The sequence below is a fragment of the Neopsephotus bourkii genome, unplaced genomic scaffold (genome assembly GCF_033783945.1).
Source record: "Neopsephotus bourkii isolate Nb327-2 ecotype Australia unplaced genomic scaffold, CSIRO-AGI_Nbou_v1 NB_951, whole genome shotgun sequence".
NCBI lineage: Eukaryota > Metazoa > Chordata > Aves > Psittaciformes > Psittacidae > Neopsephotus > Neopsephotus bourkii.
Window position 1 is genome coordinate 56,093 of NW_026901445.1, and position 12,976 is coordinate 69,068.

General features: G+C 59.7%; 2 protein-coding genes across 2 annotated transcripts; one reads left to right on the forward strand and one right to left on the reverse strand.

Moving 5' to 3' along the window:
- The first annotated feature begins 217 nt into the window (after window positions 1–217).
- Window positions 218–2,696, forward strand: INHA (inhibin subunit alpha). Its single transcript, XM_061358632.1, has 2 exons — window positions 218–664; window positions 1,340–2,696. The coding sequence occupies exons 1-2, from the start codon at window positions 298–300 to the stop codon at window positions 2,071–2,073; spliced, it is 1,101 nt and encodes a 366-aa protein (XP_061214616.1). The 5' UTR covers window positions 218–297; the 3' UTR covers window positions 2,074–2,696.
- A 392-nt stretch (window positions 2,697–3,088) lies between these two features.
- LOC133215021 (gap junction gamma-1 protein-like) lies at window positions 3,089–7,418 on the reverse strand. The gene is made up of 3 exons (XM_061358631.1): window positions 7,295–7,418; window positions 4,180–5,375; window positions 3,089–4,052 (listed from the first exon to the last, which is right to left on the reverse strand). The coding sequence occupies exons 2-3, from the start codon at window positions 5,348–5,350 to the stop codon at window positions 4,045–4,047; spliced, it is 1,179 nt and encodes a 392-aa protein (XP_061214615.1). The 5' UTR covers window positions 5,351–5,375; window positions 7,295–7,418; the 3' UTR covers window positions 3,089–4,044.
- Between the last annotated feature and the right edge of the window lie 5,558 nt (window positions 7,419–12,976).

Consider the following 12,976-nt stretch of genomic DNA (forward strand, 5'->3'; position numbering starts at 1 on the left):
CTCCAAATCTGCAGCTCCTCCACCATGGGCAGCACCCAGCACCAGCAATGCTTGCCAGGGTGCCCCCTCCACCCATACCAGTGCAGGAAAGCCTTCCCTGCAGCACTCAGCCCACAACCTGGACTCCCCCACCCCACACACCCACCACCCCCCAGCAGCATCCACCCCCATCCCAGGCGCCGTCCTCCCCCAGACCACACTGTCCTTGCAGTCCTCGCATTCCAGACGTCTCAGCACTTTCGCTGCCCAGAGATAATACTGCGAGCAGACGTTTGCGTCAGTGTCAGATAGGTCTCAATGCCACCCTGCCCCGGGGGGAGCACAGCAGGCAGACGGGCTGGGCAGGCAGGCAGGAGCCCGCGGCAGAGCCCCCCGAGCCACCGGCCTGCCGTGCACCCCACGGTCATGCTGCTCCTCCTGCACCTGCTGCCTGCCATGCTGCCCACTGCTGCCCTGGCCAGCTGCACTGGGGCTGGTGCCGACCGGCAGCTCATCCTGGCCAAGGTGCGGGCTCAGGTGCTGGAGCATCTGAGCCCCCCAGTTCTCCAGGAGGAGCCCCAGAAGGAAGCAAGGAGAGTGCACCGAAGAGATGTCCTTGAAAACACCGAAGTTGAGCTGGAGGAGCTGGAGGACACCTCCCAGGTTATCCTTTTCCCTTCCACAGGTGAGAACATCTGGGTGGGATGGAGAGGGCAGAGGGGTGAAGCAGGGTGGCGGCTTGGAGCAACACAGATGCAGGAGGACAGAAGGCGTGCTGTGGTGGTCTGTGGGAGAAGAGAAAGAGGGCATGGCAGGCTGGGGCACGGGCATGGGTGAGGTTTGGTAAAGAGCCAGAAGGTGGCATGGTATGGGAGGTGGGACAGGCAGAGCAGCCCAGGACACTGGCAGGGAAAGGGGCAGGTGGCACGAGAGGGTGCTGAAAAGCTGGGGGATGGCTGGTCCAGGCAGCATGCGGAGATACGGGGAGGGGTGAGGAGTAGGCAGGGTGGGATGCTAGGAAATGGGTCAGGATGCAGGGAAATGGGATTGAATACTAAGGGACAGGGCAGAATGCTGTGGGACAGGGCAGGATGCTGGGGGATGGGGGCAGCAGCAATAGACCAGCCTAAGTCACAGCAGGGCTCAGCTGCAGGGTGCAGTGCAGTGGCTGCTGCATAGCCCTAGTCATCAGCTCCCCTGCACCCTGCAACAGCCCTTGCCAGCAGCTGGAAGCCTTGCCAGCACCCCAGCAACCCTCTGCAATATCCTGCCTCCCACCCAACATCAGGGACCCTCCCCAGGTTTGGGTGCACACCCTGAGCATCTTTCTTCTCTCCCTCTCCCTTTTCCCCCCACCTAGATGTGCCCTGCGAGCCCTCACAGCCGGACAAGCTGCTGGAGGAAGAAGGCATTTTCACCTACCTCTTCCAGCCCTCAGCACACACTCTGAGCCGTGCAATGACCTCTGCCCAGCTCTGGTTTTACACTGGCCCCTCGGCGGCTCCCAACCACTCAGCCCCCGATGTGCTGACCCTGTCACCGCACGGCCGTGTGCCACTGGCGGCCATGGTGGAGCAGACGCCCGAGCACTGGACCGTGTTCCACTTTGCCCCAGCACTGCTGTCCCAGCTCTCGCAGCCGCTCTTTGTGCTCCTGGTGCGCTGCCCCGGCTGCCCCTGCCTGGCCGAGGAGGACAAGATGCCCTTCTTGGTGGCCACCACCCGTGCCAAGGGCAGTGAGAGAGCTCGTCGCTCTGCCGTGCCCTGGTCCCCAGCTGCTCTGAGCCTTCTGCAGCGTCCATCCGAGGACCTGGCCGCCCATACCAACTGCCGCCGGGCTTCCCTCAACATCTCCTTCGAGGAGCTGGGCTGGGACAATTGGATCGTGCACCCCAGCAGCTTTGTCTTCCACTACTGCCATGGGAGCTGCGCTGCAGGCCACGGGCTGAGCCACCGCCTGGGTGTGCAGCTCTGCTGCGCCGCCCTGCCTGGCACCATGCGCTCCCTGCGTGTCCGCACCACCTCCGACGGCGGGTACTCCTTCAAGTACGAGACAGTGCCCAACATCCTGGCCCAGGACTGCACCTGCGTCTAGGGCATCCCGCAGCCCAGCCCTGGACTGAGATACTGCCTGGGGTAGTCAAGTGCTCAGGGGAGCCCTGCCTCATGCCACGGGGACCAGAGGGACAGTGGGGCTTGGGCTGTGCCACCCTCCCCTGCATAAGCCACAGCAGTTTTGGGCTGCCCTGGGTATGGTCGGGCTGCCAGACCTGCCCCAGGGCTGGTCCCGACCTGGGGCAAGCTAGGGCATGGTGGGGCAGGGTCAGGCACAGCCTCTGTCAGAAGCCACCACGCTGTCTGCAGCCAGTTCAAACTATTTCTCCCCACCTTTTCTCCTCAACCAACTGCCTCCCCCTTCCCAGGCTGTGGTCCCACTCCTCGTGCAGAGTGCCTCCCCATGCTCCCAGGCAGGGCCAGGCTGCTGCAGCACAGTCTGGGATGTGTCTGGGTGAGCCCATGCCACAGCCTTGAACCCGCAGCAGGGCTGGTGGCACATGCAGCACTGCAAGCAAGCCCTCTTCCTGGCAGCAGCGCCTGTTGGAAAGCTTAACAGAATGAATTAAATAAACCTGTTCCCTTCATCAAAACAGCCTGGAAATGCCAGCTTCCATCACACGCAAACACAGGGGCAATGCATGTACAGTGGGATGTGAGCTCCCCGAGGGCTTTTGGCTGGAGGAGGGAGAGGATGGGCAAGTGCTTCAAGAGGTGTCCAGCTCCTTCCAGGAGGCCCCAAGAGGGAACTGGGATGTGCTGGCCACAACTGGCGTGGGATAGCATGGCTGGGTTTGATCTAGCCCCCGGGCAGGGCAACATCCCTTCTGCTCCGGGCTGCAGCAGGATGGGAAGGAATGGGGAATTCCATCACCAGGCCTCTTGCTGGGGACAGGATGACGCAGGAACCCGGCCGATGGAGGCTACCCCAGCTGTGACTGCCTCTGTACACACGGCAGGAACGACTGAGTCACTCCGGGTGAGCGGGGAGGTCCCAGCCCAGCTGTGCAGGATTCCCTTCCCACCCCTTCCTCCCGAAGGACCGGATGCAGCAGTTCAGTACAAAACATCTCCAGCCTTTACTAATATAGATATAAAAAGAAAAGGAGAAAAAACAGAGTGGCAATCATTGCTTAGTAAAAAACAACGCTACAAAAATCCTCATGTGACCCAGGCTGAGATGATGAGAAATGCCCCACTGGCTCCCAGCTGAGCCCGGCTCCGGACATGGCATCTACCCACGATGGGACCAGGGTCTGGCCCCACACAGGGAGTCCTGGCCCAACGGCCAGAGCAGGAGGGCATGGGCTTTGGTCCAAGAGCAGCTGGCTGAGTGGGGAGAGAGGCGGAGGCAGCAGGGAGGACAGCCCCTGCCCTCTGCACACACATTTCTGAGCTGGCCAGCCCTGCAGCTCTCAGCCCTGTGCAGGATGCTGTGCAGCACGGCCCCCCTGGATGCACCAGCACTTTCTAGCAGCGGTGCCACCAGGACCCTTCTGTCTCCTATGCTTCAAGCAGAATGCCAGCCCAGTGTCCTGTCCCATCTTGGCACAGCCAGCTAGACGCACAGGCTCGCTTCCCTAAGCCCCCACGCTGCCAGCATGGCCTGACAGGCACAGCCCTGGCCAGCAGCAGGCAAGGGAGGGCACAGGGTGTGAGGGGAACATGCTGCAGGAAATGTGGGTAGGAGGAGGAAAAGGGGGTGAAACAGGAGACAGGGAGGGGAGCACAGGCCCAGAGAGAGATCATGGGCAGAGTATAAAAACGCCAGGGCACACACGCTGACAAGCTTATAGAAATGTACAAAAATAAGATATTCCCTTTTTGAAAGTTGAGTAGGAATGTCCCCGAAGGCTCCCATCCCTTCCACTGCCCACCGGTACAGGGCTGCCCGGCCAGCCCCTCCGGGCAGGCACACAGCATCCTCCACCCCGCGCTCCTGGCAGGCTGTCTGTCCTGTGCTGGCAGCAGCAGCCACTCCAGCAGATACCGCGGCCATCCCTGGTGGCACTCACAGCCCTGCGGGGAGCAAGAGGCAAGTTAGCAGCCGCCCTGGGGGAAATGGCATCCCCTCCCCAGGGACCCTGGGGGCAGCCCCTATGGCCCTCACCCCAGCTGGCCGCATGGGTCCCTGTCCCTGGCTCACCTGTGGTCCTGTCGCAGGCGCCAGTCCCCTTCTCATGGGCGAGGTTGAGGCGGTTCTGCTCGGCGGCGATGCCGTTGGCCTCAGGGCTGCTGCTGCGGGCAGGGCTGGGGGGCCGCGGTGGCGGCTGGAGGTGGAAGGCGACCTCTAAATGCTCCTGTGCCAGGCGCAGGTGCTCGCGCAGCCGGTCCAGCTCGTGCGCCGGGGGAGCCCTGGCCAGGGCGAACCGCCCGGCCCCCAGGCCCTCCCGGTAGTCCAGCTTGGCATCGGGCAGCGGTGCTCGTGGCGGCTCCTTCTTCAGTGAGTGATAGGTGGGGGGTGCGCCAGGGGCTTTCCTGGGGTACTGTGGAGCGGGGCTGTCGCCAGCTGGGAGCGGGGGGGCATTAGGCTGGCTCAGGGCATCACGGATGCGCCCCACGCCCAGGTGCACGAGCTCACAGAGGTTGAGGAAGAGGCAGAGCCCGCTGACGGCGTACATGATGAGGAGGAAGATGGTCTTCTCTGTGGGGCGGGAGACAAAGCAGTCAACGGTGTGCGGGCAGGGGCTGCGGTTGCAGATGTAGGAGGGGATCACCTCGAAGCGGTACAGCAGATACTGGCCAAAGAGGAAAGCCATCTCCAGCAGCGAGCGGCACAGCAAGTGCAGGACATAAGCACGCATCAGCCCGTCCTGCTTGATGCGGCGCCGGCCGTCATGCTTCTCTCCACCTTCTGGGCTCTTCTCCTTCTCCACCTCAATCTCCTCAAAGATCATGGGGTCTTCTTCGTTATCATCCTCTGCCTCCTCGTAGTCCCGCCCGGCTCCCCGGCGCACCACCGGCATGCGTGCCCGCTGGGCTGCCGGTGCCCGGCGCCGTGAGGACTCAGGCATGCGGGCAATGCGGTGCATAGCGAAGCCCAGGTAGAGCACTGATGGCGTGGCCACCATGATGATCTGGAAGATCCAGAAGCGGACGTGGGAGAGCGGGGCGAAGGCATCGTAGCAGACGTTCTCGCAGCCCGGCTGCTGCGTGTTACAGACGAACTTGCTCTGCTCATCATAGTAGATGGACTCGCCCCCCACAGCCGTCAGCACAATGCGGAAGACGATGAGGACGGTCAGCCAGATCTTGCCCACAAAGGTCGAGTGGTTGTTGATCTCCTCCAAGAGCCGCGTCAGGAAACTCCAGCTCATCCTGGCCAGGCAGTTGTCTCAAACCCTGTGGGTAAGGCAGGCAAACAGGCATTGAGCAAATACGTGTCCATTGCACCAGGTTCCCCCAAAACACCAGCCACCACCCCAGCTCTGTCCCTCTCCTACCACTGGTGTCCCTTCCCTCACCCACACATCCACAAACACAGCCTTGCAAAAGCAGCCATAGAATCACAGAATGGTTTTGGCTGGAAGGGACTTTAAGATCATCTAGTCCCAACCCCCCTGATATGGGCAGGGACACCTCACCCTATACTATGTCACCCAAGGCTCTATCACCCCAGAATCATATCCCCTGCTCAGCATTGCCTCCCTGTGCTCCCATCTACATCCTGCTCCTGCCCTCTCACCAGCTGGGTGGGTGAAGATCTAGGGAGCAGAGGCAAGGCTGGGACACCATCTGTCCCTGCAGGGCACACCTGCGGGAAGAGTCAGCACAGCCACAGCCAGGGTAAACACGCAGCATGGGGCAGCGCCAGCTGGGCACTGCGAGGGGACAGGCAGGGGATGGAACCGGAACCACCTCCTCCACCCCTGGTCTGCAGCACCCTTTTGCCACCTGGTCCTGGGCAGGTCCCCAGCCAGTACCGCACACTGTGCCAGCACCCACATGCTCCCTTGGGGGTCCTCCTGGTCCCCGGAGGAAAGCAGCAAGTGGCAGCCCCTCTGAGCAGCATCCCCTACCACATGGCAGGTCTTCAACCTGCAGAGCTCTCCCTCAAGGACTGGCATCACTCTGCCCCACCAAACCTCCGTACTGTGCCCTCCCTCATGCCAGACCCCCAGCCCAAATCCTTACAAGCCCCCAAAGCCCGTGCTGTAGCACCCTGCAGCCTGATGGCAAGGGCTGGTTGTGCAGAGCAGCAGACAGGAGAGCAAATGGCAAGGGCAGTGTGGGGCAACCAAGGAATTGCACGAAGTCCCAGCAAAGGAGCTGACACCAGAGGCTGGAGAGGAAATTACAAGTTCCACATCACAGTTCCCATAGAAAGAAGACGCAAGAGGAGACACCCCACTGTCACGCCAGGTTTAAGCAGCCTGCACACAAGCTAGTGCAAGGGCAGCAGGTGGCAGGGCTGCCCAGGGCGAGCAGAGGGGACATGTCCCCACAGAGCCACCAGCTCCCCCATGCCTTGCCTGCCCTGACCCATTGCCTCTGACCAGGGCACACCCCTGCGGACGATGGTTCCTGCTGCACTCACGCCACTATTGTCCAGAACAAGATCTTTTTGGCTTAGGTCAGCTCCCTCCCAAGCAACCTTGCACAAATGGAAAAGCCTTTCCAGCAAAAGCACCCATGCAAGTGACACGCTCTCGCTGATAGCCTGGCACTCAGAACCTGCTGAGCTGCAGGAGGTGGCATGGGCTGGCACCACGGACCCAAACCCAGCCCACCAGGGCCACCATCCTCGTGTGGTCAAGCACAATGCAAGGTCTCCCCGGTGCGAGGCCCTCTCCCCCACCACCCTGCTGAATGGTGGATGCTTTGTGTCTGCCTTTAGCTCTTGCCTGGCAGCACCACACCGCCCTGGCCCCAGGGTGATGGGCTGGGACAGGGGACAAGGCAAGCGGATCAGGCAGGAGGGCAACTCCTGGAGCTTAAGCCCAGGGGAAGTGAAAGCACACACGTGGGCACTGCGAGCCCAGGGACCTCCGTCCCACTGACCGCGGCCAGCCCGCGCTGGGGCCCGCTGACCGCAGCCCCCTGAGCCCAGCCCACCGAGGGCCTCCTGCCCTGCTGGCTGACCCCAGCCTGCCCGGGATCCCAGCCCTCCCGACCCACCCCGCTTGCGGCCCCAGCCCCGCCGGCCGCAGCCCATGCCCGGGGCTCCCGCTCCCCATCCTGGGGCACCGCCGCCCACCTGCCTGCCCCTGCCCCACCGACCCGCGCTCTCCCGCAGCCCCCCGCTCCCTGGCCCCACTCACAGCGCGCCGGGGCAAGCGGCTCCCGCCGGCAGCGGCGGACAAAGCGGAGAGGCGGCGCGCCACCGCCTCCCGCCGAACAAAGGGGCCCGGCGCCGCCCCGCCCCGCGCCCGCCCGCCGGTGCACACCGACCGCCCAGCACCGACCGCCCCCGGCCCCGGCCCCGCGGGTGACATAGCCGCCGGGCAGGACGTTGCCGCCCCCAGTGTGGTCCCCGCCCGTGGCTCGGGCCGCGGAGGAGGCGACCCCGGCCGAAACTCGCACCGCGTCTGTCGGCGACATCAACAGCAACCATCCGCGCTCTCCAGGCAGCCCCCGAAATGCCGAGGCGCCCGAGGAGCCGGGCTCCGAGCCCCGGCGGTCCGGTCCGTGCCCGGCGGGCCGGCGTTCCCCCGCCACCTTTCACTCCCGGGGAGCTCGCTGGCTTCCGGGATCCCGGTGCCACCGAGTGCAGAGCTGAGGTTTCTAGCTCGCTGGAGCGGAACGCTCTAAACCGTTAGTGCGGACGGAGGGTCGGGGCCCTGGCCCAGCCCGCGGGGTGTTCAGGCATGAGCAGCACCTTCCGACGGAGCAGCGGTGAGCCTGGCCGCGGGGGAACGCAGAGACCCTGCGCTCCTGCCCACTAACCCCCCGGTTCTCGTAACACCAAATTGTTCCTCTCCCAGTGAAGAGAGACGGTAGAGGAGGGGAGACCCGGTGACACCAAGGAGCTGGGGAGTTGTGGCCCCAGAGAGAATACGAACATGGAACACAATGTGCCTGTGTGGTGCAATGTGCTTCAAATCTGTCAAAGGCTGTGGTGCACCTCGTGTCCCCTGGCCAAGGCCCTGCAGCGGGAGCAGGCTGAGCACCCGGCACCTCCAGATGTGCCCTTAGTTCCCACTGCTCATCCTGTGCAATAGCACCGCTCTCCCCGTGGTGGCTTTGAGTCACCACCCTGAAGCCGTGGGCTGGCCCTCCCTCTGCCAGGCAGCCCGGCCACCCACTTTCTGCACTGCTAAAATTGGCTCTGGGGTGTTTTGTCAGGGCTGCTTCCCTAGTGCCAACCACAGCCATGACCTGCTGGGCAGAACACCCTGTCCTTGTACCATGGTGTGGGGACAGGGGAGGGACACTGGGCTGCCTTGTGCAACCCTTATAGTCAGGGGGAAGCTGGTTTCTGCATAAGCTCGAGAAATGCTGCTTCTCCCCACAGACACGGGCTCCCTCCTGCAGAGGGGTTTCCACCAGCAGGCACTGATGGGTGCAGCACCTCCACCCTAGCACTGGGGGCTGGCTTCAGGAGGGATGAGGCAGGGTGGCTGAGGCAAGGAGAGGGGTGGGAAGTGCAGCTGCCACATCCACTATGGGGTTTGGTTATTCTGGGCCTATTGAGCATCAGCAGCCCTGCTGCTTCCCCAGGTCAGCAAGAGCCACCATGGTGCTGCTGTAATGCCCACACAGCTAGGGCACAGGCTCGGTGCTCACACACAGTACGGCACAGTGCACCCTTGAGCACAGTCTCCATCTCAGGTCGGGAGCAACAGGCGGAGGTGGATGCAGGGAGACAGCAAGCTGAGCACAGAAACTCAAGCTTTTGGAAGGATGCAGTGAAGTGTACAGGGAGGGAACCTGGGAAGTGTTCAGGAGGGAACCTGGGGCCGCAGCCAGGCGGCACCCATAGTGTGGCATGGAGAGCAGGGAGCAGAGCAGGGAGCTGCCAGCACAAGGGCTAAGTCCCGGTGGGCTGGAGCAGGCAGGCCACACAGAGCCTGTGCTGAATCTCCTGGTCTTGCCTGGCATTAAAGCAGCTTCGGGTTTTCTTTCCCCACAGTCACCATTAGTTTTTAAGGAATCCCAGGTCTTGCCTCCAGCCTGGCTGAGCAGCTTGCTAGGGGTTAGGGACCTACGTGAAGCTCTGACTCTGGTGCTCAGCATGTGAAGAACAAGCCCCTGTAGCACTGGCCTCACGTTAAACTGTGGAGTGTGACCCGCTGAGGCACTGCAAACAGAGGCTGTTGCACCCAGAACAAAGCTGCTTCTTGGGCTGGGGCCAAGTACCACTGCTGCAGTGGCAGCAGTTTTATGCCTGTGCTGCAGGACAGAGCGTGGCTGGGGAGGCCATGCCCAGAGACTGGTGTTGGAAACCCTTTGGACAGGCATTACTGTCCTTGCCAGCATCCAGCCATTCACATCAGAGTCCTCCCATTTCCCCTGCAGTGGTGCCCTGTGTGTTCCTGAGCTCCATCCTCATCTTGAGCTTGGAGCACCCAAGAACCTGCAGAGGCATTAATCTTCCAGCCAGTGGCAGAAGGCAAACCCACAGCATCCAGGAAAAGAAGGCGGTGGGTGAAAGGTGTTGCCTACCCTCAACCCTTCCCACATCAGCTGTCACTGACAAGAGTCTGGGCCCATCCTGGCAGGAAGGTGTGCAAGACCAGCAGCCTTGTGGGGTCCAGCTCAGAGACCAGCACTGCAGAGGAAATAGGATCATCACCAACCACAAAAACTGGGATCAGCCGCAAGCCACAAAGTCTGAAGCCCAGGGTGAAGCAAGTGTGTGGAGAATGACAGGGTGGCTGCACAGCCTGGCAAGAGTGAGGGGAGCCAGGAAACAAGGAGACAGGGGCTGGGGGGGAGTGTAAGTGCAGGGATAAAGAGAACATCCACTTCTGGGGCAAGTGCTACAGCTCAGGCTTGACACTGCAGGAGCTCCCGCAAGCAGTCTTTCCTCATTGCTCAGCCACAGCGCTGTGATGGAGACACCCTTTGAGACTCCAGCACCGGACCCTGCCTCGTCTGCCAGACACAGCGTGACAGGGAGGGCGCTTGGCCCAGCCTGGCTGTTGATAGCAGCCTCAGTTCCTGCTCTGATTAATTGGGCAGGATGGGCTGGGCCTGGTTATGACTACCTCTGTTTCCAGGGACAGTGGCAGATGGCAGAGCCAGGCACCCCAAGCATGTTTGCTGTGAGGGGGCATGGAAAAGGGGCGAGAAAGCCATCTCCACCCTCCCCAAGCAGGGCCACAGGCGGACAGCGCTGTGAGCAGCACACTTTCTCAGCAGCACACATAGTCTTTCTAGATTAAACAACTCATCTGGTACTGGGACAGGGAGCAGACAGCTCTATTAGGGACTGTTTGTCCTGATACAAAGCTCCATAACTAGCTTAATAACCTCCCGACAGCAGGCAGACACATGTTCCATGCTAGGAGCACAAAGGGCAGTGACCATCCCCTATACCACAGGCTGAGATGGCTTCCAAAAAAAAGTCCCTTTCATTACTCCCCTCTTCCCCCCTCCTTGGTTATGCAGCACAGTGAGGGGTACCTGGCATCCTCCTGCTCAGGTGGGTCTCCTTCCCAGTGCTTGGGTGCTGACCTGCCAGCACCCTAGTACCTAATGAGGCACTTGAGCCCAGTCTGCACTGGCTGTTCTCCCCCTGCCAGCCAAGCTGGAGGGCAGCCCCCAGGGAATGGGCTTGCACAGCCCTGGGCCATTGCTCTGTAAGCTGGGTAAGAAGCATTGGCACCAGCAGGAGGGAGGAAGCTGGCCTGGCAGGTCCATGAGCTGCAGGAAACATGTGCCCTTTGCTGTTATTTCTTGAGTCCCCTGGAAATGAGGCCAGCAGGGATATTCTGCTACAGTAAATGACCAGTCCCTTCAGTCATACAGTTTGATTAGAAACAAGGCTTTGTTAGATATAGTGCAAGGGGGCAGACAGCTAACCCACAAGCTGTGTATGCTCAAGGCAGTACTGCTTTAGAGGTCGGGGGAAGAGAGTAGGAAGCACTGAAATAGCCAAACCCATGACTTGAGGCATCACTTTCATTGATGAGTTCAGCAAAGTAAGGCAAGGCTAGAATATACCTGTCAAAAAGTGGTGGTAACTTCCATGGCTGGGCTTAAGCCTGTGGCCTGTCTCCATAGCCCTATGATCACCCCAGGCCTGGGCATCCCTCCAGCTCCACACACTTCAACAGGAGCCTGCTCCAGGCAGACGTAGGCAGGGAAACATTGACATTCAGACCAGCCTTGCGGTGAAACAGCAGTAAAGCTTTGGAGCCAAGTGCAGCCAGAAAATGAGAAGAGAGGAGGAAAATCCAGAGTGTCTTAAGAGCAGAGCTGGAGTACTGCATACATAAACTGTGACAAGCAAAAGACGTTTGCAGCTGGTTCAACAGATGTCACAGCTTTCTGCAAACCCCAGCTCTCCTACACAGCCCCTGTTCTTGCACAGCCATGGGTTGGGGCTGCCTGGAGTCTGTTCGAGAAGCCCTTGAACACACCCAGCTGATGCAATGAAGCCAGATATGAGGTCATCTATTACAAGGAGCCCCACAGCAGTGTCCATGATCAGAGCAACCACAAAGGGGTTAAACTAGTAACCAGGAAAAAAAAACCCTAAGGAAAAACAAAGCAAGTGTTTCATGAAGAGGCAGGAGAGGGTTTGTGGCAGTACTGTGCGAGCTTTCTTGTCAGGGAAGTAGCTAGAGGAATGCAGAAAAGCAGGGAGCTGTTAACGGGACAAAGAGACTAGCACTGAGCTGAGAGCAAAGACCTGCAGAGACACGGCAAGGAGCAGAAGCAAATGAGTAATCCCTTCTGCAGTAAAACCAGTGAAGAGCTATGGACAGGCACACAGCTTAAAGCTTTGGTTCTGGCAGTCCGCACTTTGTTAGGCTCCTGAACACACAGCCAGGCACTGGTGTGGCAGAACAAAAGTGCAGCTCTGCTAAGATGGGAAAAGTAAGGTCCAAGGATGGGCTTTCTCAGAAGAGGTGTCAACAAGCTGGTCCAGTAACTCCAATTTTGACTCTTGCCTTTGTGAAAAATGCAGCTACAGCTGAAGACAGAACTTACACAAGCTCCTTAAATGGCAAGATGAAGACAAAAAACCTTACTGGTCTTTACAGGCTCAGCTCTCTCAAGCTCCTTTCCCTGGCCAGAATGCTAGGTGCCGGCCATGCATCCACTGAGCTCACTCCCACTTGTGATCTGAGATCGCTCCAAAGGAATGGAGAGCAGCAGCCATATGCCCATTTAGGAAGAGGGGAGAAAGCGGAATGCGTTATGACATCTGCCTCGAGACAGTACAGTTTGTGTCAATCAAGTCTATAGAAGGCTAGATAAAAATACCAGCTAGTGCAGGCCTTCAGCAACTCAACCACTTCTGGAAATGGCAAGAGAAAAGTCTAATAGTACAGCAATTCCAAGAAAGCACCCAACAGTGTATACTTCAGACCATTGCAAACTACGGAAACCGAACTTTTCACTCTTCTAAAGCTGGTTGGATGGCATAGCTGGGTTTGAGCAGGGAGGGAAACTTTATCTCATCTGTCCAGCAGAGACTGGAGCAGCAGGATGCTGCAGGAACCAGTCGCTGCTGTTTTCTAGATGACAGAAACTGAAGCCACAAGGTAGCTTTGGGTAGGTAGAAAGTCTGGATATTGTAGAGACTGCTGCAAATAGCTGCAGCATCCAAAGAAAACAGGCATGAGGTCACTGATGATGAATATGTCTTTAAAGAAATCAAGTTCACTTCAGCATAAAATAGAGGTTTTGTCACTAAGAATTCAGTGGTCAGAAAACTTGCCCTGAAACTGTGGATTGAACATTCTCAACAACACAGAAGTCACCAAAAGGAAAGGTCCCTGCTTGGTGTATCATACCCCACCTGGCAGCACCTTAATGCACGTTCACCC